The 26,231-nt window shown below is 40.3% G+C and overlaps 4 protein-coding genes and 3 long non-coding RNA genes across 7 annotated transcripts; all 7 read right to left on the bottom strand.

Moving 5' to 3' along the window:
* Nucleotides 1–536: 536 nt before the first annotated feature.
* LOC134198321 (uncharacterized) lies at nucleotides 537–3,659 on the bottom strand. The gene is made up of 3 exons (XM_062667690.1): nucleotides 2,679–3,659; nucleotides 2,181–2,503; nucleotides 537–1,233 (listed from the first exon to the last, which is right to left on the bottom strand). Exons 1-3 carry the CDS (start codon nucleotides 3,613–3,615, stop codon nucleotides 754–756), a joined length of 1,740 nt encoding a protein of 579 aa, XP_062523674.1. The 5' UTR covers nucleotides 3,616–3,659; the 3' UTR covers nucleotides 537–753.
* A 7,699-nt stretch (nucleotides 3,660–11,358) lies between these two features.
* Nucleotides 11,359–14,852, bottom strand: LOC134198302 (uncharacterized). The gene is made up of 7 exons (XM_062667668.1): nucleotides 14,781–14,852; nucleotides 14,239–14,314; nucleotides 13,437–13,498; nucleotides 13,217–13,342; nucleotides 12,802–12,853; nucleotides 11,769–12,044; nucleotides 11,359–11,642 (listed from the first exon to the last, which is right to left on the bottom strand). The coding sequence occupies exons 1-7, from the start codon at nucleotides 14,850–14,852 to the stop codon at nucleotides 11,617–11,619; spliced, it is 690 nt and encodes a 229-aa protein (XP_062523652.1). The 3' UTR covers nucleotides 11,359–11,616.
* A 121-nt stretch (nucleotides 14,853–14,973) lies between these two features.
* Nucleotides 14,974–15,205, bottom strand: LOC134198059 (uncharacterized). The gene is made up of 3 exons (XR_009972744.1): nucleotides 15,168–15,205; nucleotides 15,072–15,099; nucleotides 14,974–15,008 (listed from the first exon to the last, which is right to left on the bottom strand). It is a non-coding gene; the product is annotated as an uncharacterized LOC134198059 (long non-coding RNA).
* A 65-nt stretch (nucleotides 15,206–15,270) lies between these two features.
* LOC134198058 (uncharacterized) lies at nucleotides 15,271–15,869 on the bottom strand. Its single transcript, XR_009972743.1, has 3 exons — nucleotides 15,805–15,869; nucleotides 15,403–15,451; nucleotides 15,271–15,339 (listed from the first exon to the last, which is right to left on the bottom strand). It is a non-coding gene; the product is annotated as an uncharacterized LOC134198058 (long non-coding RNA).
* A 174-nt stretch (nucleotides 15,870–16,043) lies between these two features.
* Nucleotides 16,044–16,363, bottom strand: LOC134198082 (uncharacterized). Its single transcript, XR_009972766.1, has 3 exons — nucleotides 16,297–16,363; nucleotides 16,151–16,232; nucleotides 16,044–16,094 (listed from the first exon to the last, which is right to left on the bottom strand). It is a non-coding gene; the product is annotated as an uncharacterized LOC134198082 (long non-coding RNA).
* A 3,120-nt stretch (nucleotides 16,364–19,483) lies between these two features.
* Nucleotides 19,484–20,354, bottom strand: LOC134198305 (uncharacterized protein K02A2.6-like). The gene is made up of 2 exons (XM_062667672.1): nucleotides 19,931–20,354; nucleotides 19,484–19,542 (listed from the first exon to the last, which is right to left on the bottom strand). Exons 1-2 carry the CDS (start codon nucleotides 20,352–20,354, stop codon nucleotides 19,484–19,486), a joined length of 483 nt encoding a protein of 160 aa, XP_062523656.1.
* A 2,392-nt stretch (nucleotides 20,355–22,746) lies between these two features.
* Nucleotides 22,747–25,758, bottom strand: LOC134198306 (52 kDa repressor of the inhibitor of the protein kinase-like). Its single transcript, XM_062667673.1, has one exon. The coding sequence runs from the start codon at nucleotides 25,440–25,442 to the stop codon at nucleotides 22,920–22,922; it is 2,523 nt and encodes an 840-aa protein (XP_062523657.1). The 5' UTR covers nucleotides 25,443–25,758; the 3' UTR covers nucleotides 22,747–22,919.
* Between the last annotated feature and the right edge of the window lie 473 nt (nucleotides 25,759–26,231).

Here is a 26,231-nt window from a genome sequence, read left to right on the forward strand (position 1 = left end):
ATGCACCTTCAAGCTTTTCAGCCCTACACGACTAAACATCGCTTTCGGTCAAATGTTACGTGACGCCGTACGTGTTCTGGGAAATCGAGGTAATCACTTACCTAGACCTTGGACGCTCGCTAGCTTCTAGTCTAGAATGTGCTTTAGTTCGAGCGACGTTTCCCAACTCTTCTTGTCCATGTATGGGGCAACTTATATCTTTCCCAGGCTGTACGAACGCCAGCTATGTATAGCTATCTATAGCACAGACTATCGAAAATGTCACAAGTTGATAAATAATTATGTTAGATCCAAAGTCTGAAAGTCCGCATGCTAGAAGAGAAGCGAAGAAGTGCAGCGGTTTGCGACTGCCCAGACTTATGTGCATGATGTCACGATTTTCAATAGTTAGCTATATTAAACACTAGCACAATTACAAAGGAGCGATCGTGCTCAGCGAAGAGCTCCAGTTGCTCTTCGAAATAGAAGGTCATGTGACAAAGTTAGTGCGAAAAGGAACTGCGGCAATTACGAATCAAAAAGTTTAGAATGACTGCGCCAGTGAGACCATGTACTTTTCCTCTAGATGCAGCTGCGAAAAATCAAGACTGACCGCCCCTCCGCAAAAATTGGCGGACGACTAAAAACGCCAACATCTAATGAATACCTTCTAACAACCTGTAAATGATGTCCAGTAAGTTTATGATCCTTGCAAACATGCCTATGCATATGCCTATGAATATATAGTTCAAAAATATGTTCAACATGTCAAGTTCACCAAATGGGCTGGGTAAGAGTAACATCAGCTATTCCATCCATCTTGCCTTTTACCATTCGTTTAGGAGGACATGCTATATAGTCGTCTGCCTTACAAATACAACTGATAATACTGCGAGCTTCTGCTGCCGTTGGTCGAATGACAGGATCATCTTTCATCAACTGCTTACATAAAGAACGAACATTTTGCTCACGAATACGAAACACTTGATCCATTCTTTGTTGACGATCTGGGGGATCAGCAGTGAAGAGCTCACATATGGTCACTCCTATGCTATACATATCTGTTTTCTTGCTTTTTGGTTGAACTTGAGATTCAAATCTTTCAGGTGCTGTGTACTGTGGACTAAGAAGACCAACTGAAAGTGAAGCATCTTCAAAACGAGCACCTCCCAGATCACCAAGTTTGGCTCTCATCGTTGCAGTAACAAGGATGTTCCTTGGACAGAGGTCACCATGAAGAATCTCCAAAGGTTTCTATAACAACAGAGAAAAGTTGGGGTACAAATAAAAAATTACTAAACAGAAACTAAAATTTGCATAGATATACTTGTCTCTACAGTATACCTATTTAGCAGTCTGTGTGTCATTTCATGTAGACATTTACATGCATGTTGACGGAGCATATTGCTTGTCTAATGATCTCGTTATTGATCTTGTTCTCCCTCTCCCTCTCTTGCTCCCTGTCTGATCTCTCCCTCAAATGACCTTGTTGTCTACCAATCTTGTTCTCTCTCCCTCCCTCAATCCCTTCCTCCCTCCCTTTCTCTCTCTCTCCCTCCTTGCCTCCTCTGCCCTCCCTTCATGAGTCCATCCCTGCCGAGCTGCCCCACTCCCTGCATGCCTTCCTCCCTGTCTGTTTCCCTCTCCGCTTGCTTCCTTCCCCGTTGGCCTTCCTCCCTCCTTATACTCGATCCCTCCTCGCCTAGCTCCCTCGTACCTTCTCATGCATCCCTCTTTCTCTGCCTCCATCTGTCCCTCACCCTCTCTCTAGTTCATAACTGCTACTGACTAAACGTGTGTGTGTGTGTGTGTGTGTGTGTGTGTGTGTGTGTGTGTGTGTGTGTGTGTGTGTGTGTGTGTGTGTGTGTGTGTGTGTGTGTGTGTGTGTGTGTGTGTGTGTTGATCTACCGGTCTGATTATCTATGGATCTGTTGATCTTAATATGTCTACACTTATAATTAAGTGTCATTTAAAATATAATCTTCTTGCTGCCTGCTTAGCTCCTATCTGTCTGTCTGTCTGTCAGCTCGTGCATGTAATAAATCTGTATATCTGTCTCGATCTGTTTTCTCTTCAAAAATTTAACTAATTAATTAGTCAGCTTACCTGCATGTGCTCTTCTGCTTGTTTATGTTTATGTATGTATTACTTAAATCTACATTTTATATATCAATGTTTTCTCAGTTTGATATTGTTTTTACCATGTTGTGAATGTAATCGAGTCCACACAAAGAATCATGTGTTATGTCAACTTTTTCTCGTAGAGTGAGAGGTGCAACATCTCCTTGACATGCATAAATCACATCAGACATAGAGCCGCTGTGTAATTCCATGATAATCCACGCCTTCTTCTCTTCTAACTCCAGAGTGACACCACAAACAGCAGCAATGTTTGGATGATGTATCTTCCATGCTACAGATGCTTCTTGTCGTACGAGTCTAATATTTCTTTGATCAGCAGCCAAATGATCGTACAAAACTTTGACAGCAACAGGACAACAACGCCAATATCCAACACAAACAGCTAATAACAATACAGTTTATTAAAATTAATGTATCTAAGAAGTTGACTGATAGAGGAGATATCAGTACATGTATTGTGCAATTCTAACTAAGTTAGCTAAGAACAATTCTTTGCTACATGCAAGTAGTAAAAATAAATTGAAATAGAATTTAGAGATTTAATGGCAGAACCTTACCTCCATATGATCCACGTCCTAGTTCTGTGTCAGTCAACTCAATATCATGTGATGGTATATTGAGGACTTTGTTTCGTTCAATTACTTGTTCAGCATCTGATAGCTGCTCTGCAATGTTGGCTTTTTCTCTTAACTCGTGTTCTTGCTGTTTACAAATTTGTATCATTTGGTGTCGAGCTTCGTCGAGTTCCTTCTGAATGTTGTCTCTGTTTTCTTGTTCTTGTTGCAGTTTTTGCTGTAGCTCTTCTTTCTCTTTTCTCTCTTTCACAACTGCAGCATGTTCTTGTTGCATTTGATTATAACTGTCTGTCAATAAACCAGAACTGACAGGAGACTGACGAGAATTCCCAAGGCTTGGTAAAGAATAGATGGCTCTGTGTAGTGCAGGTTCACGTTGCATTGGACGTTCACGAAAGTGTAGCTGTGCAGCCAACTCTCTTTGCAATTGATTGTCAGTCGATAGCGAAGGCGCAGCTCTACTAGAGTGAATTGGACGGCTACAGACAGGCGGGCTCTCTGCAAACACGATGCACATGACTTGTATGAGATCCGTAAGATTGGAAGGGGGATGTGCCCATTGATAAAGATACGGCAAGTAGACAAGACCAGATTGATCCACACATGTAGACACGTTGATCACCATAGTCTGCGTCGGTATAACATAGCAAATAGGAGGACGGTAAGGATGGTCGGTTTGTAGCAGCAAACGAATCGGAATGTTGTAGTTTGATTCCTTGTAGATGATCGGGATTGTCCCGTATAATGATATACGCTTCGTGCCGTCGTTCGCGAGCGAGCACACTACGTCAGTTCTCAGTTCTCTAAAATTTGTTAGTGCATTCACGACGTCCTTGTGCGTTTGATGCCTAAAGTGGTAATTGTTACGAAACAGATCACCTTCTAGGGACGCCCGACTTCTCCCGAATAAATATTCCATCGCAGTAAAACTTCAAGAATTAAGTGAACAACAACGTGCTGAAGTTTCTGATGACTCAACAAACAGTAAACGCGCAAGCGCACGCGTAATACTTAAATTTGCATAGGCGTGTAGTGGAGTCATAAATAGTACAGCTAGTGCATGTGGAGTCCTTAATTTTAATTAAGGTTGGTTGTGCTTCCATACTCAAATTGTTGACAATGATTCACAATCATGCCATCATTCTCTGACGCAAATTAATAATTAATTAAGGATCTATAGCGTCTTGGAAAGTCGGCTGTGTGCAATTAACCGCCTCCCTAGAAACTGTGTTTCTGGTGACTGAATTTGTAATCAATAACAGAATGCTATATTCTATAAATTTAAGCTTCAGCCTTATAGATATTCGAAGGTTTTTGCATTATTGCAAGGGCACTTTCTGGCTTGTACACAGTAAATAGGCTTTCTGTTAGGGATTAGAATAATCTTGTAGCACAATTAACAGTCATTTGTATTTGCTGATAAACATTGAGAAATATGTTAATGAAGGTCGCAACCAAACGTCTATTTTTTAATGAACAGCACCAAGAGATATATTTTTACAATGTGACCAATTAGTACGACAAACCAGCAGACTACAACAAACAACACAACATGTTATATTTTTAAATATTGTAAACGTCAATAATAAATCAGTTTACTCAGTGAGGCGAACCTCACTGCTGATGGTATCAATTTCTTCTGCACGGAAGGGCCTGTGCTTTGCCGACCTGCTACCTCGGATACATAAAATTGCTGAACAGATCAGAATGAACGATAGACGGCACCTGATGATTCTTATGGTCTCAGTGTAGGTCTTCTTTGTTTTGACTGATAGTAATTCAGCTATTCTCTTGTAAAAAATTGACACTTCTTCCCCCATTCCACCAGTTGCTGCAAAAACTAGGGGTGTGAAAGTTGTATTTTCTATCTTCCTCACATGTTCGCCATATTCCGGTTTTTTTCTCATTTTCATGAGTTTTGTAGGCTGCTGCCAGAGAAGTAGCTTGCATGTTTGAACGCGCGTTCGGGTAGAAAACCCTTACATCAAAAAATGCACGTTGAGAATGCTGCCATACTCCTCTAGCTGAAATGTCTAGGCGTGGGTGGTCATCAATAATGGCCGTTTTATGCTGGAAAGTTTCTCCGTGCAAGGGCTGCAACTAAGGTTCAATAGTGACATCGTTGCATGTTTCCGTGAGGAGGTCCATCGTGATATCTCTTACTTCATTGTGGCGAAGTGTCGGGAAACCTCCTTTAGGGCAAATCATTGAATGATCCACATCGAACTTCTTCCCGCAGAAGCATTTGGACGGTACCATATCTCAAACATAGCGCATCCCGAAAGTCTCCCTTAGATAGGTGAAAACCGTAATCTTCCAATGGTAAAACTGTTAACCAACTTGATGAGCCCTTCTCACTTCCCAATTCAATGCATCTCTGGAGTTTCGGAGAACAGTTTGTGGAAATGACTTGCAGACTTTCTTTTTGTGCAGCTAGCCTTTCAGCTCTGATGTTAGACTTCACCTTTTTCATGTGATTTTTCTTCTGAGAGCGCACTTTCTTGTTGAACTATAAGACTTGTGAGATGGTCAGCTATCCTGCATGAAGCTGCATGCTGATGTTCATATAGTTTGGAGGGATCGACAACATTCAGACCGCCAAGACGACATGGAAGCGCTAATAAGTCTCTTTCTTCCTTTGTCAAACTCCATTGCCCTGTCAATGATGGTAAAAACTTTTCAGAGATGGCTTCCTCTAGAGGTTGAAACATGTGGGAAATACCCTCAATTGTTCTCATCACATATAATCAACGACATGACAGACCGTGAGTGAAGGCACAGTAATTCAAGTAATCACCTGTTGTTTTGTAATGTATCCGTATCAGTGGCACTTGATCCAGGTGAATTGTGACGGGGGATCCCAGAGAAGCCATTTCATCACACCTACTTTTGTGGGAGTATGGTGGCTGGGGACTGCCTACCCTAGTTGGTTACACGTACTAACGTTTTTGACAATTTAGAGGGGAAGTCCAACAAAAATGAACTTAACTTGTATGAGTAGATCTTATGAAGACAAATCGATCGGTATAAGTTACTCCGTTATCTTCGCTTTTGTATACGAGAACGAGCGATGTTTCTGTGATGTGCAACGCCCACGCGCCTGCTCTGCGCTTCCTGGTAAAAACAGGCTTATCCTCTGTAGCTCACGCCAAACGGCGCACTGTACGTTTCTCTTCGGATATTAAAAGAACAAGGATAAACAAATACTCAAACACAAGCGCGTTCTCTAGGTAAGCCGTGGTATTGAGGAATTCTGCTTCAAAGTCTGGCGGAGAAACAGCTCTACCGACACCATTTTACTTTAGAGAGGAACCACTGACGGCAAGAAGGCAGATCTTTATAGTATCTTCGCATTCGCATTCCTCATTCTCGATATATCCGTAGCAGTCATCCGTAAACGCATTGATTCGTTCTCAGTGGGCGGAGCTTAATCCACCAGGAAGCGCGGAGCAGGCGCGTGGGCGTTGCACATCATAGAAACAGCGCTCGTTCTCGTTTACAAAAGCGAAGATAACGGAGTAACTTATACCGATCGATTTGTCTTCGTAAGATCTACTCATACAAGTTAAGTTCATTTTTGTTGGACTTCCACTCTAGTGCTTCAGACAATGAGCAGCTCACACATTACAAGTGTAGGGGCCATACCTAGCGCGGAAAGATTTGTTCGCTGGTTAGTCAGAGGAAGCTGGGGAGAAGAAATCCAAAGAGGGGATTCCCCTTGGAGCACATGACTTTTAGATACCTCTGGCAAGCTTGTAAACAAGTATAAAGGCCCCACTAAAAAAACAGCTAGTCGAACCCTGTTTGTTAATTATCTGGAAAGTTCTCCAATCTTTGTATGCAACATTGACATTAACTAAGTTAATTAATTAATGTGCATGCATGGTTTATGCTTGAAATGTCGCCTCAACATGGGATCGACCATCACATACATACTTGGATTGATTTGATACTCTTTGACACCAAGGACAACTTAACAAATATGTGACGGATAGGCATTCAAATGTTGCCTACTGCATTTTACAACTGCTCTGTTGTGCATGTATGTGCATGTCTCCAAAACCAAAACCAACTTAGTGTTCACACTCTGATGGAGGTACTGGTCTATACCTCAATGTATAGTATTCTGAGAACAAACTTGTAGAATTTACAAGTCACATCCTAACAGAATTAAAATTTGCATGGATCAAGATGCTGCCAAGCTTGGACCAAACGTTAGATATGTGTTTGTTTGTTTGTTCGGTATAAATAGCTAGTTGCATGCAATTCAACATATTTCTTATTAGATGGTATAGAATGAACTGTATAGTTTACAGTTTGAAGGAAGCTTCCTTGTGTAATCAATCTATGGTATTGGTGCTCCTAGATAAATATGTATGTTGAAACCACATCCAGTTTCAATTGAAATGTCGATAATTACTTACCACAGATAGACGTTAGGATATAGTAGGTCTGCCCATGCATAATTATAAGGTGTTGGTTGCATTGCATGCATGACTTAATCCTCTCAGTTGGCTGTGACGATCGATCATAACAAACATGTTCTCTGACCTCTCCAAAACAAGTGATGCTGCAGCGTTTGATGTTAGCCACTCATCTACAAGTGTACTAGATAAGAAAACAAACGGTACTACTCAATTTTAATGTGGAGTTATGTATAGGCAGCTAGCTGTAGTATTAGTCTAAGTTCGTTGCTACAATACTCTGTTTTGCATGAGAAATAAATTCTTTGTACACAATATAATATGACAAAACAAAAAGTCAGAGCTAGATAGGAGTAACTATCTGTGTACATGAACTCAATTTCAAAATTTGCAAGAAACGGTACCCTCTAACTGGATGAGCTGCACTAGCCATGCAATGTTCTACCCTAATAAGAAGTTATATCTAATGTACGTACCAGTATTATAGGTAAAACGTGTTCCCTAATGTTAGAGAGTCAAAGAAATGTGGTAAAGTGTTTCATTTTGGTAGTTTTCCCACACAAATTAACTTACATAATTTGTGTTCAGAATGTGATTTAATGCTTTACAGCAATTATGCAGCAATTTGCCAATGAAAAATGTATTTACTGGTCCATTATCTCTTCTCATCAATTGATTTCCTACTTTATAGATTAGTTACCATACTATAGCCAGGTCTAATTTCAAATTCTGCATAATTAATAAACACTTGTCAAAACATGTTGCTACATATCTGCAAGTTGACTGTGTAGGGTATATGCATGATACCAAATATGCATAAATGTGGAGAGAATGCATGATGAAGGTTTCACTCCGTTACATAGCAGGTACGCACATGCACTAACTTTGATCCCACGCAATTTGCCTAGAGATGCAATCCAATTTATTCTGACCTATGCAATACAACGTACACCATGCATACTCCTAACTAAAGTGAGAGAGTCAAGTGACATATGCATGCAAACAACTGTTATGTACTCCCCTCTGTATATACTGCTAGTAGCTAGTAGCTAATCTTTCAGTGCAAGTTCAGTGTTTGTGTAAATTAATCGTCCATATTTTTGCAATGCATTTTCATAGACTTCACAGACTCAGGCCTCTCAGATAGAATTGCCAGGTGTGCAGCTACTCTGTCAAAGCTTTCGCATTCTCTACAGCACATGAAAGAAACACTAGACATAAAAGCAGAAGAATTTCGTTTGGATATTAGAATTCAAATGAAGGAAGCCAGTCATATCAATGAAGAAATTGTAGCTATGAAGTCCCACATCAAGCAACTGATGATGTCGACTGCATCCAACAGAGACCACGTGGCTGTCTGTATTGACCTCATTCAGAGGGAAACAGCAATAAGAAATATGGTGAAAAAGACAATGAATGAAATGGAGAGAAAAATGGATGAGATTGCTCGGTTCATCAGTTCACTGGAGGGAAACGCAGCAGTTCACAATTCACAAATTGAAAAACTGGAAAAAATTATTAAAGACATGCAATTGCAATGACCATTAATTGCTGTATGCTATTCTGTATTCATTGCAATGAACAACATATATGAAAGACTTAATTTTCTACCTAAGAGTATAGACTCAAACTATGCCAACGATCAGATAGCTTAATACTTAATTCTAGATATCATAGTAGGCCTCAACATGCAATATAAGTGACATATGTTCGACATGACAGCCAATTTAGATCTCACCAGGCAGTATTAAGTAAGGAAAGAATGACAGCAAACATCTATTGATTAAAATTCTAACTGTTGCTTATTCATTCACTTCTTGATCATTTCTACTTTACAATCTAGTCTCAAAATCGCTTCTTGCAGGTTTGTTTCTTCCATGTACAGTAGCAACCAGTATATATGTATCAAGCAATCATGCATACGAACCAGCCACGCCATTTGCACTGAATGTAAACTATTAATATCCGCAGCCAAATTACATTCAATAAGATTCTGTGTGTCAGTTAAAATTTATCCAGGATATTATTTACATTACCTATACTTTTTTATAAAATATATAATAGAAAATAAATAAATAACAGTATACAGTCTTTATTATTAGCACCTATCCTTGAACCGAACAACAGATGTTTGAGAGACTCAACGGTTAACTCTGAGTCTCATTGCTATTTGTAACACACACAATGCATTCATGCAGACCCGGCCAGCTGCTATAGCATACAAATCGATCTACAGCTTTAGTTTTAACAGCTGCTGCTGCAAAAAAGACGCATACAAACATACAGACAGCCACAATCAAAATGCTCTGTGTTGTGAAAGGTTACACCATAGGTAAAAAGGATTGAGGCCGAACCCTAGCCAGTTCATAGGTGCACGTTGACCTGCAGGACCTGATCATATGCTATTTACAGCATGGCTTCCAGTTTCTCGATCTTTTTATGTCCAATGCATCAAGTAATGCCTCAAACCTCTAAGCTTAGCGATGCAATAAAAGTTCTTACTCATATGGCATATCTATATTAGCTCAGTGATGCAATAGTTAATTACCTAACAGCCGATCTCGTACAGTTGTCTTGATCAACATGCAATGATCTCATCAAATGAAGTTTGAGTTAAGGGATTTCCGCCTCCACGCAGTATCATTGTCACAAGACCAGCAATCCATGATCTTAGCAAATAAAGTTTGAGCTCACGCAGTGATATTTCCCTCATTAATTGGAAAGTCACCAGATCTAGAACAGAACCATGCACAAGTGCGTGTAGAACTTGAAATAGACCCTAACCCTATATAACTTGAAAGAAACCCAAAATATAATTACTGATAACTACGGTAAACGCCAATAGTCAGGAAATCCGTATATATGAGAATGCATGCAAGCAGGCATCATGAATTCATATACCTAGCAAGAAGTTAATTGCAGCATTCACAAGTCCCCATTATCAATTGCTTTCTATAACCCGAGTACACCCTACTGCTTCTTGTGTGGTCATCCTTGCGTCTGTTTACTTCACGTTCGCCTACATGCAATTACTGCATGTGATTTACATCTGATTGCAAGTTATCAAAACGATAACAATCTGGCATTATCTCTTCATCCGCTTTCATATGCACGCAGATGACCCTAGATCCTCAAGTCTTTGTGGAAGTCTAGACACGCCAACTTGTAGAAGTCAAAAAGATTTTGATCCAGGTGTCATAAAACTATTGACATATCTAATATATAAAGCTCAAATTGTCTGTGTGTGTGTGTGTGTGTGTGTGTGTGTGTGTGTGTGTGTGTGTGTGTGTGTGTGTGTGTGTGTGTGTGTGTGTGTGTGTGTGCATGTTCGCGTTTGGCGGCCACGTCTTTTGTCCGTTCGCAACCGAAATCGGCAAGCACACTCGGCACGCATAGGCGATGGTTTTTGTAAAAAAATTTTAAAAATTATGCACCGGGTCCCCTTTCGAGAGGTTGACCCCCGCGTAAAATTTCTCGATGACGCAAACGCTACACATTCCCGTTCATTCGAACACACGCCCACACCAGTCCTGTGTAGACCGTATGCATCGTCGTCCTTCGCAAAGCTTCGAGCGATCGAATATCTCTTGCCGACGAAACTTACTCTTCTAGCGCTTTCGTTTCTCTCCAAATTCTGATTGCATTTGCACCGAATCCAACCTACACGCTTTCTGCAGCAAGCGCTACACGGGGAGTGTGTCGATTTCGATCGAAACAAGCGCGAAGAGCAAGATTCGAATTCATTCAGAATATCCGGGACCTCGCAACAAAGATTGCACGTGACGTGTCCACAGGCCTATCCTTACACTACAGTATCTTGCCCGTACGAAGGACGGGCCATGGATCCTAGTAACTATATATAACACATAAAATGTAATTCGAGAGAACTAGAGTTCAAGCCAAGCAGTATTGCTGCTTCACATTACTTGGAGTGTTTAGCAACTAGCTGCAAAAGGAACGGATCCACAAGTAAAGTATCCAAAAACTACAACTCCAGGAGCCTAATTACATGCAGAACGACCAGTTAATTACCATTTCATACGCAAGTACACACAGAAGTCACAACCTAACTCACAGGCTACTAGGTAGTACATCAATGCAGAAACTCTGCTGTGAACATACGCACAATCTACAAAAGAATGAAACAACGCTCTTCCATTTAACGACATTGCAAGTCAATTTTGCAACATCTAAGTGATGGTTATGATAAAGAATACATAGACAATGTGCAAGGTAACTGTCAGAAACCTGGCACTCCCCCAGTATAATATAAATGACAAGATTTGTTAAGATACATAATATAAAATACAGTGAAATTTCACTAGCCACTCACATTTAGCAAACTACGCCAATGACAGAAGCAAACAAGCAGTAAATGTTGCTCCAAGCAGTACAGCAGTTTGTGACACACATAACTGACAAACAATAACAAAAGTGTCACTTTAGAGTTGAAATGTGAGAATTAATTGCTTTGATCCATTCATGTAATTTAGCCATCAAGTGGAACCTCCTTCTAGGTGACCTGCAAATTATTGCAAAATCATGTAAGTGTATAGTTGGTTGAACAGATAGAGCGTAGAGTACATGCATTACAACAACATGCACAATAACTACAAACAAGATATATAAATCATATCAATTATCTCACCAACACGTCGCAGTTCTTGTAAGACAGTTCCAATTATAGGAAACGAAATGTTCCTGCATGCATCTAGCAATTCATGTGTGACAGTCTCATCAACAACTTGAAGTCGTCTTGTTTCAATGTGTTGTCGCAGTTTTTGTTGACTATTGGAAACACGATCCTCTATGACTACAATTTGAGAATGAGTCAGCTTCAGTTGCAATCCGAACTCATAGTGCTGGTCAGATCCATATTTGACTACTTCACGAATTACAGCACTCAAATGAGAGGCAACATTTTCTGTGATGTTAAACACAACAATGAGAAATGGCTAAATCCAGCCATAATCACAAACATATATGAGAGACAGTCTGCATAGCTTCAAAACAAACTACAAATCTACATATACATATGTATGTATACATGCTAGCACGAACGCACTTACACACGCACACACACCCACGCATGGATGCACACACAAATTTAGCACTCAAATGTAGACCTATACAATCAAACGCTAGCCAAGTTATAAAGAACATCAATATTGAAAAGTTCAATACCATTTGCGAACATTTTGAATTCCCGTTTTCACCAAAAATGTACTTAGCAGTTAAGACAAACAAACTAGAATTATAAAACAAATCTTGTTTGAGAATTACATACAGATTGTTTCTGTAAAGCAAATAGATGTAGATCAACTCAATTATTATCAACATCAAGTTGCTATCAACATCAAGTTGCTATCAACATGGCTTAATTAAAAGCCCTTATTAATTTCTGTTGCAAATATAAGATTTTAGAAATTACAAAGGTCATCATCAGCCATTGCAATTGCCAGTAGGTAGAAAATGACATAATTAATCGTGGTGTACTTTTTCAGCTGTATAAGAAACCTGAAATTTCAAGAACAGTCGACATAAATAATAAAACTACCTACTGTATATAATAGAGAGAGAAGTGATAAAGAGGCTATCTGCATGTAGAAGTAAAAATCACATAGATTGGAAACCACCACATACTAGCTGTAATACAGTTACAGCAGTCAATCAACTCTCACCTGCTAACTGGCAATCCGCTGATGGAAGAAACATGCTGCGACCTTCGCCAACCTTAGAGCAACAAAGAGTTACTAAATACACGATCATGAAGTCTCACCACAACAAATAAAAACAAGAGATTGCAAAGCCTTGAAAGTACAATTAGAGAAAAAAGATAAACAAACAAGTGAAATAGTAATACTGTCTGCAATCCTCAGAATATTCTGCATTTCAGTGCATCCATGCATGCAGCCAACCCCACTTAATCACACTGATAACTAGTACAAGAAAAATTATACAGAACACATACGTATATAGACTTCACGAGACAAATACACTGAAAAATTGATGGCGAGTGATTATACTCAGATGCTTCAGGTCTAAAGGAATGTAAAACTATAACAAGCTATGAGATTGCACGCACACACACATAACCTGTGGGTAAGTTTGCCTTGATCGGTTGCTTGCTTCTTGCCTACCAGAAGGTATGAGAGACATCAGATGCTCTATCTCCCTGTCTTTCTCCATTAGCAACTGTTCATTGCAAAGTTCACGCTCTTCCTGGAAATGATCGATGCGGTAGGTAGTTTATGTATAAGCAGAGAAACCAAAACACTGATATTAAATATCAAAAAAATGTCACAAGTCTCATTACCATGTGCTGGTCTTGCTGTTTCATGACAGATGTGTGACTTGCTCCATGGACATAAGAGTGTGCTATGCACAACAAAACAAAGCCACACTCCTAAGACTCCTAGCAAAACACTTCTGATAATAACCATTCATTCTAGCATGAAAGTACACAAAGAGATCACCATTTGCAGAACAGGCAATCTTATTACCACAAGCAATAAACACATGCAATGAAATCTGGACTTCTGTTACTGCCCAAGCTCATGTCAGCATTGTCCTGCTCAAGATGTGTAGATAAAATAGAACCTAATAACCTAACTGTAGTTAATCCAACTCCTCACTAAACAGTCAACCCCACAAACTCAATAACAAGTCGATCAAACATATGTCATATCCAGTCCAGAATATTACAGTGGGATCACTTAGTCAAGTCCCATCATGCAGTCTTCCTATTCCTACCAAAGCAGCAAGCCAAAGAGCTCGATCCACACTAACACACATACAAACGAGCTTCCCACTGTAAGTTCTGCAAATGTGACTACATAGAAGCCTGAACCTGAATGTCCTCCACTGCCTTGTGATTCAACATTAAACACAACCGTCCACAAATCAATAATTATTGCACATATTTAGATCCACACACTGTTACTGTACACAGCAAAATCTCATTGATCAAAAATGTCAATTAATGGTATGAAACCATTGTTTAAGAGACAAGCTTGTAATGATACATATTATAAGCAGACAATAACCACAACATCTCCTAAGCAACCATGAATTGCAGCAAACAAGCAGTTGTGAGTAGCTAGCACACAACAAATTACCTGCCATTTGAGAATCACGAACTAATGTCTCATAAGGCTTCCGTGATGAAACATATTCTCTTCCATTAAGATGGGTCTGTGGTATTCAAATATATACAAATTAGATAAAGACTAATAATAGAATATAAATACTGAAAATTGGATCACTTCAATACAATAACTAATGTATAACAGATACATAGCTCTAATATATTATGATACTGGCTTGATTATTACCCCAGAGCTCAAGTAAGCCCCAGCACCAGCTTGGGCCAAGCCTCTAAGATTTCATACCTCTTAGTCCTCTAATTAGTGCCAGTTAGTGCTTTCCAAAGTGACGGCTTGTTAGATTTAGGACTGTAGAAATATTCTTCAACTTGTGCATATCTGTTAATTGACCATATGTTGATGGTTTAATGACTTAGATACCTTAGATTAGGTTCCTATATTTTAAGTAGTACAGTACTGTTGATATTATCTCTATCTATCTATAAAGCTAGACAGCAACTTCAGTAATCTAAATGATCTCGACAGTGCGGCCTTTCCGCTTCATCAACAGAAACCTTGATAGCTGTCGCAAATACCGAAAACCTTCTTGTCCGTTGACGAAAGTGTTTCATAGCAAGAAGAATCATTGCTACAGAGACTTCACCAGGTTTTCTTTTTCCTGTCCTCACATCTTGAAGCAACAGGCGCCAGCATGTAACCTCAGCTGATTTGAAAAACTTCAGACCTCCAGAGGTGCGTCAAAGAAATATCCAAGCCCAAAGTAAAATGTGAAGCGGAACAACCTGTTTGAATCACACTAAGTGAAAACATGATCATATGACATCAATTAACAGAACTGATAATACTTTTAAATTTCTTCTTGTTGGTGTCACACTATAAGTACCATACACAATTGCAACACATCCATTGCAGCAACTTCATATAACTATATACTGACTAACCAGGTGTGATTGTCACTGACATCATCATGTACAAGTAAAATATCTGCACGCAGATTGATGTTGTATGTTGCAAAAGACAATGCATATTGCTAAATTAACCAACCGTTCTTCTGCAACAGACTTCTTGGCGAATCTCTTTCTGTTGATTTGTCATCTATAATTTCTACATCACCTATCAAGACATCCATGGAATCTATTTTACTATCTAAAAATTGTAGTGACACACTTTACTTACTGTTGTTGTCTTCTTGTGTTTACTTGCAGTTGAAGTCAGTTTCCAAGAGCTGTATATTCAAGATTCAAAGCTCAAGGTTTAGTGTTCATGTGTGTGTGTGTGTGTGTGTGTGTGTGTGTGTGTGTGTGTGTGTGTGTGTGTGTGTGTGTGTGTGTGTGTGTGTTTGTGGTTATATAATTATGTAGGTTCTTAATTACTCCATTTGCACTAGCAACTTTCGAACTGGGCCAGTGTACTGATGGGCAGGGTTTCCTGTGTGAATTTGTCAGTTAGTGTAAAAAGAAGAAGACCAGTTTGCCACTGACATACGGAACCATCTAAGAATAACTGATAAAGCGTCCTGGCTTGGTTTGAAAGTTGCTAGTATCAGTGGGGTATATGTCCACAACAATTATTTTGTACCAGTGTGAATCTTTCTTGAGACAAATTATGTTGCAAATCCATGATCTTGCTAATGACATGTGGCACTAATACGGAAAATGTAGTAAAGAAAATTAGGCTGTTTGTAGTGTGCGAAACATATGAACAACATACTTCTTTGAAGTTGTATGAGAGCCTCATCATTTGATAGAGTGCATGCTGTTGTAGAAAGTTAAGCATACAGACAACAGATGTATATTCATGGCATTGGAGCTACTTACCATACGTATGAAAACACCACAATCTGCTTTATTGGTTTGAATTGGGAAATCCTATGCATAACAGAAAATGTAAGTCTTCCTAAAGCAACAAATTTATATATGCTGACTCTTAGAGAGAATCCGGCTATGCAAGGCCACTTGCCCGATACACTGAACTTCCATTTTGCTGCTTCACATCGTAAGAACTCTCTGTCAAACAAAGGTTTGTGTCAATAATTAGCACAGGTTATCTAAGTTCATTGCAACGCTATACCGAATGCGTGCTACAACTGTATAATTGGTTTGGTTTGGTTGAAATGAATCAAGGTACTTGATTTCAGCTCTCTTGATGTCCAGAACCCACAAAGTAGCAAGTGTATGAATTTCCTGTCATGTGTACAAATAATGAAGTTTACCACAATTGTCCAGTGACCAGGAAGATGAACTGGTATAGTAACAACGTTATACTGAAAAATGTTGACGTCCTGTCACAAAAGTGTTATGTAAAAGTCAATGTATACAAAAATTAAAGGAAATGGCCACAGAGATCAGAAAGCCTACTTTATGCGATTTCCACCAAAGTGGTCTCTGGCCATCACGACACAAACTCAGGGACATGTAGAGAAAAGTATTATATGAGAATACTCGAAATCTCTGCGATACCAGCTATTTCAATATTGTTCAATTACTGCAGTGACTAATCATTTACTTGATGGCATAATGATATTGTAATTTTTTGAAGTAAAGCATTGATAACCTGGCAACACCACCCATTTCTGTTGTGTTGCTCACCATAGACACAAAGCCATGCATAAATTACTTAATTAATTTCTTACTTTATCATTCACCCAGTTGTTTGGGCACAGACTACACAATTCTACAGTTCTCAACTTCTGGCCATCATCACCGTAGGCAACAACACTGTTTGGTGCTGTGCCTTTCCAGATTTCATCCACCTAGAAATTATTTGAAGTGCTATTTTGGTCTTATCTTTAAGAGTTGTACCTGCTCTTGTTGTTCTCTCGTCAAAAACAGCCACTTTGGACCACTGGCATGGTGTTTCTGTTCCAATTATGACATCATTCGGTGGAGTGTAGGGCAAAGACAGACAGAGAGTTTGTCTGCAGTATGTATTGTCTGTGACATTTGCGATGGCGCTACATTTTGATCTTTCAAGAGCAGTGTATTTCTCTGTACTCTCACTTGAATTACTGAACAAAATATATGTTGTTATTTGGATGTCTTTAATTAATTAAAGGAGCATTCCGGAGATATGCGCTAGCTGCTGGCTCCGCCTTTGCTCTACTAACAGGAAATATATACTAACCAAGTTGGGTATCTGGACACTATCTCAGAGCAAACCCGGCAGATGTACATTCAGAACGTTTAGTAACATAAAAACTGACGGGGGCTCTTTCAAGAATTTTGTCCGCCAAGTGAAGCGGTTTTTACACGCCATCCCATGTGCAGTTGTCCGGAATGCTCCTTGAATGTGATATTTAATATACCTGGATATGCCAACAATCTTCTCACCAGTTATTGGAACAAAACAAAATTTTTGTTTAAGTGTTTAGTTAGCTATCAAAATTCCGCATTAGACAAGTACCATCACAAATACCGAGATTCTCGTAGTGATTCTCGCCATAGTGCCCCAGAATTAGAGGTGCCTCATGACGTGCTTTGCGGCCATTTGGTTCGATGATAATGTCAAAATGATCATCAGTACCAGATACACTGCTAACTATTCGAATGTCATGGGATAATGATGTTCCTAGTGCCATCACTGCAAGATGATCACCCCATGTCCTGTTTTGAGGAAGGTTATCTAAGTAGCTTTTCCAATCTCTGCCAGCTACAAAATTGGCCATGTCTAGAAGTTGACCAATTGAATCCTGTATCAACAACTTGATTAATACGTGCTGTCCAACACTGATGGAAGAACATTGGTAATGACTTACAACAAATTGGTGATCTCTAAGACAAGTTACTGCTAGGTCGCGCAGTTCACTGTGGCTGAGCTTGTTGTTGAAATCAACTCGCTGCAGTTGGTCTGCTACTGCATGAAATAGACAGTTTCCTCGGTGGGCATTTGCCCTCTAAATGTTAGACCAGACAGCCGAATTCTTTTTTCGAGTGGACCTCTATTTTCCGTGATCTTTTGTATGTCTAAACATAATTGTTGAAGTGATAACTTCAGTTCTGAACTTTACTGGGAAGATTACAACTTAAAATTATTTGCCGTACCTACTGAAGAAGTAATTCTTGCAGATGAGAATAATCTGCTAATTTTTGGTTTTTTGCTGACTCGTCATTTTGAGAGCAAAATCTTTTACCCACTGATGTATATTTACTCTCTGAAACACAGTGCATGTACCAAATTTCTTTTTATGTCTCAAAAAATCTTGCTATCAATTTACCAAATGTAAGCGCTTATGGTGATAAAGTGTGAAATATTATTATATTCTGCATTGTCAGAAGAAAGTATGTTCTATTATCGCAGTTAATTAATTAGTTTGTTTCACACATGGAGATGGTACATTTCAATGTACTAACATGCCTTTTGTAAAGTAGAGATAATGCTCTTTTCCTACAAAAAATTAGATATACCTGATGATACAGAAGGTTAGCTAAATTCCTGTCGTTGATGGAACGGTTTAAGTCTCGTGGCACTGTATAGGGTTTTACACATAGCACTGTCATTCTGCTTTCTTACATAATATCTGCCTTTGCCAGCTCTCTCGGCAATCTCATATGGGCCTTTCCAACTCTGCTCATACTTGCTTCCTTTACGAGAAAGTTTCTTGGTGTGCTGTAGTAGAACATTGTCACCAACCTGCTCACACATCAACATTATTTATTAAACCATAACGTTTCTGAATGAAGGATTGCATTAACAAATCACCTTGTATTCTTCTTTTTATGTCTGGCGTCATACTGCTGTTTCTGTCGTTTTTGTGCTTCTAAGATGTTTTTCTTCACATTGGTGTCCACCATCTTTCGCAATTGGATCATTTTGTTGTACAGACAACTCAAGTTCATCATCAGTAACAGTGAAAGTCATGACATCATCTGTGATTTCTAAGGCATCAAAGAAAACATGTTTGCATTCTAAAAGTCTGTATGGCTATGGAAAAAACCCTACACAGAACTCTTAATTAATGCAAAATGACTCTGAACAAAGGTACATAACATGCAATAGACAGCGGAAACTAAGGAATTTTTAATTGGAGTCACTGCATGATTATATATTATATAAATAGTGACCAGAAAAGTGTCTTAGTGTCCTCCTAAACTATACTAGGAATTGCTATTGGTAGAAGCTATCTTGCTATAGCTTCTGTCTTGTGTGACAATCAGAACAGAAATAGAATTACAGAGTCTACCAGGTATGTATGTTCCATAAGCTTTCTAGTAATGAGAGTGAACAATAGACATGGTGAATCTGATGTAATGAGTACTAGTCAATAGTCAATACGACTAAGCTCAATCATGACTTTATGTCTCCATAAACCAATTTGTGCTGTACAAGAGCAACCACACATAGCACAGCTAGATGTAATTGCCTCTCATTGATTACACTACAGCTTTTCGCTTTTCCTCTCTTGTTGTAATGCTTATATACTTGCTATTGTCTTCAAAGTACTCGGCTGAGGTTTTGCAGTAAGATTCCCATAGACATACATACTGCAGTTACATAGATTTTGGTACACATACGTTTTTAGTTACAAGCGCCTGCATGGTCCATGATTATATACAAAGAGAAACAGAAAGAATTACAGAAATTTTGCTGAAAACCTTTCAAATAGTTATAAAAAGCGATGCAACTGCAATTGTTGTCCGTGAAAGTAGCAAATGTCTTTTCTCTCATTAGTGTCATACACCTACATGCATACATACCCAGTTCTGACCTTTTGGCTTTGCTAGCAGATCAACAGGAAGTCTTGCGTCTCGTCCATAAAGGAGGGAAAATGGCGAATATTTTGATGATGCTTGTTTACTGGTATTATATGCAAACAATACTGAGTCCAAGTACTTGAACCAGTCACCCTGGTTCTCTCCAACCATCTTCAGAAGGGATCTTTGTAGAGTCTGATTGAACTTCTCAATGAGGCCGTTGGTTTGGGGATGGTAGGCTGTTGAAATTAGATGGTTGTCTCCTGTTGTTTCAAATAATTTGTGGTTGAGGCAATTGACAAATTCCCTGCCTTGGTCTGACATAACAAGCACGGGCAGTCCGTGTTGGGAAAACAAAGTTGTGAGGAATTGTGCAACTTCTATAGCAGACTTGGTGTACAATGCAGCAGCTTCTGCCCATTTTGTATAGTAGTCCATACAAGTAATGATGTATCTAAAAATACGTATTAATGTGTGGTGTGTGTGTGTGTGTGTGTGTGTGTGTGTGTTTTTGTGTGTGTGTGTGTGTGTGTGTGTGTGTGTGTGTGTGTGTGTGTGTGTGTGTGTGTGTGTGTGTGTGTGTGTGTGTGTGTGTGTGTTAATTGTTGCATAAATGTGTAAATGCATGAATGTGACTCAGATCTCACTTGTGCCCGGTAGGTGTTGCAGGCAGTGGACCAACAAGATCTACTCCAATTCGATGCCAAGCACTCTTCACTGGGATGGAAGTAAGCTCTGAGGAAGTTTTAGAAAACTTTGGATTTGCCTAGAATAGATCAATAACAGCTGATAACATTAAACATGCAGCTGTTGTAGATCATAGTCGTTTGCCAAGGACGTACTCTACTTATAATTTATTATTGTTATTACTGTTGTTGTTATTATGTAGATTCCTGGTATTTTTTGCTAAGTTTGAGTTGTTCTACTTTTTGACATGTCTCACACATCTTGATGTACTTGTCAATGTCTTCACAAATGCCATGCCAAAAATACCTGGAGCATACTTTTTCGCGTGTTTTGTCCCTGCCAAAGTGACAGCCTCCCATGCGATTGTCATGGATCGACTGAAGAATCTGCTCCTTCAACTCCTTGTTTTGAATCCACTGTCTGTTGATTTTTTCACTCTCACTGTTGCTTTCGGAGTAGTACAGAACACCATTGTTCAGGGTCACCCTCTCATTAGTGAACTTCCGTATGGCTCTTTTTCTGCTTTCTGTAGCACCTTGTACATACCTTTCACCATGGGATTCACTCAAGTACCTAAACGCTTCTTGGTACGTAATAGGATCTCTATTTGACATGATGAATTTCGACAGATGTACACAATCTGAATGCTTAAATTTAGCTCAAAGTTAGGGCTATAGCTGGTCAAATTGAAATATCATGAGCTCTAACTAAGTTATAGTCATCATTGTCAGAGCAGTGGTGACACATACTTCTTCTTTGCTAGCTGAAGACGTCTTTTCTTAGCTTTTATAATGACCCACAACAATCTTGTTTAGAGTATAGGCAATTAAATGGAAGAGTTCTGTGCTGCAAATAAATCATTTAACATATACTAGGGTAATTGTAATGACCCCACAACAACCTTGTTTAGAGTGTAGGCAACTAAATGAAAGTGTTCTGTACAATTAAGTGCTCATGTAAATGTCTAGTACCTTAACACCAAAGACTTTACCTAGGACCTTAGGCTAAACTTCTATAAGATTATCACACGCCTTAGTAGTGATAATTGGCTACCCCACAGTGACTGTTTGCTTGATTTGCACCAATAAAAATGCTAATAGTCTTCAACTTGTGCATGCCTGTTGACAGCATGAATTGAAAGTTTTGATTCAGATACCAGTGCAGAAGACTAGGTTTCTTAAATTCACTTAAATTGGTCAATGACTTCCACCAACTAACACCTTTAGGTGTCAATTTTGAAGAAAGCCTTATCCCATATATGATCTTTGATGCTGGGGACCCACAGGAGTAACCCATGCAGAAAATATCATGAGCTTTGTCCCAATTTCCTCATGAGATACGCCCCTTTCTCATGAGGAAATTGGGACAATCCTCATGAGAATTATGGCTCATGAGCCGAAGTTCATGCGTACAAGATCATGAGAACTGACCTTTTCTCATGAGCGTCGATCCTGACTTTTCTCATGAGCCTCCTGATCTTGGCTCATGAGCCTCTTGATCTTTTATCATGAGCCTCATGAGGCCAAGCTCGTGAGACGACCGCTCGCTGTCCAGACCAGAGACAGAGCCATGGCTCTGGTGTAGGATAACCGCTCGCTGTTCAGACAGTAATTACGCATGCGTGTTAGAGCAGTGTTTGTTACGGGTTGTACGATGAGTGAATTTGTCGCTGGTGCTTCAGTGATCTACTTTTCACAGTTATTTATTCAACATCTAGTGGTATCCTAGCTAGTAAAGTAACTCTCTGATCTATGTACGCTTGTGCTTGTTTCTAAAGTCTATGAACGCTTTGTTCACAGCTCTCCAAAGCTCGACCTCGTTGAAGGCGTCCTCCCCTGGGTAGAAGAATCGAACCAGCGCTAACACAATGGAGAATGTAAATTAAAAGAGGATGATCTCGATGGAAGTACATGTATTCTTACCAAGTAGTGCTGCTAGACTGGACGTGGACACGATGTTCTTTTGCTCCCGTCCGTTCTTTGTGTACAAAACACTACACTTCATCAACTCTTCTGCAGAAAAGAATAGAGGGACGAGAGCTCTTGCCGTCTTTATGGGATTTGGCTTGTTTCTTGCTACCATTGCCTTCATATACAGGATCTTACAGGGGCGTACGCAGGATTTCTCTAGAGGGGGTTCGTAACTTCAGGGGCGTACGCAGGAATTATCCAAGGGGGGTTCACAACTTGATTACAACTGTTCTATTTTTGGCAGTCAAACACACCATGACCTTCTTTAATCTTAGCAATACGTGCTGTGAGACTAGCTGTTACTTGGGTAAATGAAACTATTAGAAAGCAAATAACTTGCTCAACATCAAGAGTTATCAAACAGCATACTAGGTGCTTCAATTCTACGTGGATGTTTCTGCATAAACAGTTTGCAGACGTGGTTAATATCAACAGGTGTAGCGTAGTTGACGTGGATGAGAGCTGCAGCAGCAAGACGGTCTTCACTCTGAGTGCTGCGCAGGTAGGTGTTGAGCCGTCGCAGAGCAGAACCGGATCGCTCACAGGAACAAGTGCTCAGAGGCAGTGTTGCAAAAAGCTGCATAAGGACACGCAGGTTTGGCATTGTGCAGACACCAGGAGCCAGGCAGTCTTTCAGAGATTGGGAACGAGACTGCGGAGGAATGTTGAGCCATTTTCTCTTCCAACGAACAAATTCCTCATCAACAATGTCAGGGTTCGGCAAGTCAGCACTGTAGAATATTACAGCCTCTTCAATGTCCTGAAAAGATGATGTTTCACTGATAGAAGACGGCAGGAGTGATTGTAGTCTAGCAACTTTCTGCACATGCTTTGCAAATCGGGCTTTCAAGTCTGCAAGCAAATGATCTAAAAAGGGCAGGAGAACTGTAACTTTAAAGTACTGCTTGGGATCAGAGCATTGATAATTAGAACGATGCTGCTGCCGTTGGCAAGTTCTGGGCACAACTGGAGCAATATCAGACTTAGCAGCAAGGCAGCAACTGTGGTTGTAAATTCTGTCTGAAAATGCAGTCAGTTCATCTGCGTTGAAACGTATGCTAAGAAGCTCTTTCTGACAATCTTCTATCATCATCAAGCCAGAGTAGAGATCTTGAGAAACTCCCTGCAACCTTTTAATGGGTTCTCGAACGTACGAGAGCGTACGGTGCAAAACAACCATTGCATAAATAAAAGAGAAGGATTCCAAGGACTTTAAATGCGCAACCGCATCCTTCTTGTCATCAGCAGAGAATCCGTCACTAAACATGGCGTAGTGTCTACTCCCATAAATTATTACTTCGCACAGCTCTACTAGGTATGGATGACACTGCATGAAGCGCTGCCACCCATCAATATTCTCCACCCATCTGGTTATACAAACATTAAGCAGAGGAGAGCCATGTGCTGCTCCAGCTTGCTGTTGCCTTTCACATACTTGCTTTAGTAGACCTTCCCTCTTTGGTGATGCTCTAATCCAAAGAGTGATGGCCTTGATGACAGAAATACAATTTCGGACGCATGGCTCTGCACAGGCTTGTGCTATTACAAGGTTGAGGGAATGACCGGAACAGTGAGTGTATACTGCCTTTGGCTGCTTGTCTAGAATTCTTCTCTGAACACCTGACTTCTCTCCACTCATTGTTGACGCTCCATCATAACCCTGTCCACGGAGATCCTCAAGTGAAAGACCAAGGTTTGTCAGAAGTCCAGTGATAGCCTGTTCAATATCAACAGCACGAACTCGTACCATTTTTACGAATGAAACAAATTCTTCTCGTATCTCACCAGACGCATCTACAAACCTCAGGCAAACAGCCAAGTGTTCCACATTGTGACTGGAAATTTCATCTGCCAACACAGCATAAAACTTGGCCTCTTTCACTTCCTCAACAATTTTTGCGCGAATAATGTCAAAACCGATAATACCCATTATATCATTCTGTGACCTTGGTGACAGGTATGTACCATTCCGTGCCAAGGGCTGTTCCAGGTGCTTCTTCAAGACTGCATCATTAGCAGCTTGGTTCTTAAGCAATGCCAAGAAATTTCCAGGATTACTGCTGGATGAAATCCCTTCTCGGTGTCCACGCAGTGCTAATCCTTGTTTCGTCAAATACAGTATGGCACGAACTATCTGTTGCAAAATATGCTTATTTGTGGTCAAGCGATCTTGCAGTACCGTGCGTACCATAACATCAAGTCTAGAATCAGGGTTATCTACAACTGCTCTGAATGTATCTGCTTCGTCCATGCAGTGAGCATGATACGTGTGTTTTGCATGAGCTGCCAGCGACTCGCTCAGCTTCACCCAGTTGCGAAAAGGCACGTTTACAAAGAGGCCTTTGTCAGCACGAGTCTTCTCTGAACACAACAGAGCGCATGGTGCACAATACACAGCATCATTGGCTGGGCTGTAGACTAGCCACGAGTATTTAGTAAGCCAATCCGTGTTAAACTTGCGGTTACAGCCATACGAACGAGTAGAAGGCAGTACGGTAGGCGGCGAAGTATGCCTAAAGAGTAATTTGTACTTCTCACCTCCGGAAAGCGCTGAAACGGCTGTGGACACTTCTTTGACTGACATTCCAATCTTGATAGTGAGACCTACGTCAAATGGGCGACCAACGAAATCCGTGCACGTCGTGGCATTCTCCCTCACCGTGTCTTGGACCTGAGTGTCTAGATTTGACGTCGGGTGGCTGTTGCTTTCCTCAGTCAACACAGAGCAAAGCCGTGGCCGTCGGTTCGGTGGCTGGCAGTCCTCACGATCATTATGTTGCTCACCGCCCGCATCGAGTCGACCAGCTTCGCTTGATGGCCTTTTATGAGCCGCACGGAAGAACGCTGCAATGCTCTGTTGATGCGCCATTTTAGCTTGTCCTCGGAGAACCGTAATCAACACCGTGCAAGCGCATGAGTTACATAAACTTCATCTCGGCCTTGTAGATCCAGTAATAGGCGCGCCGAAAAGTTAAGTGCTGTACTACTTTATAGATTTATATTATTTTTTACAGATAATTTCAATGTATCCAAAATCGGGAGTCTCGTTGTGTCTTCTGCTGTCCCCATATGTAATGGTGCTGTGTAGTTGCGCTCATGCGGCATTGCCTAATTCGAATTCCGCCATTACCTAGCGCCTAGAGGGGGTTCGTCCGAACCCCCTCGAACCCCCTCTGCGTACGCCCCTGTCTTAAAGCAATCACCGATGTGTATGTACTACAGACACGCAGTAGGAGAAATTAAATTAAGTTCTGCAATATCGTGTTGAGGGTATCTTACCTCACTACTGTGGTCGTGCTGCACTTTTGGTAGATTCAATGGATCGAACTGCAGGTGACGTGGGAGTGAAAGTTTTGTTGTAGTTGTTATTGGCTGAAGAACAGAAGCTTCCGTGTCATTTGGGTGCAGCTGGATCATGACGTCGACGTTTGTACATGTACTGTCACTGTTCTCTGAATCAACCTCCAGAAAGCTGGAGTTGTTGCTGCTGATCTCATCGGAGGTTGGGCAGCTGTCTTCAGATATGGCACTCCTCATTGCTTCTTCAGTGTCTGTGATGAGATTTTGCTGGGGCGTAGCTTGAAGTTCCATATCAAGCTAATTAAGGTATTAATTATTACTTATATCAGCATATTAAATGTAGAAAATTATGTAGCCT

The sequence above is a fragment of the Corticium candelabrum genome, chromosome 2, assembly GCF_963422355.1.
Source record: "Corticium candelabrum chromosome 2, ooCorCand1.1, whole genome shotgun sequence".
NCBI lineage: Eukaryota > Metazoa > Porifera > Homoscleromorpha > Homosclerophorida > Plakinidae > Corticium > Corticium candelabrum.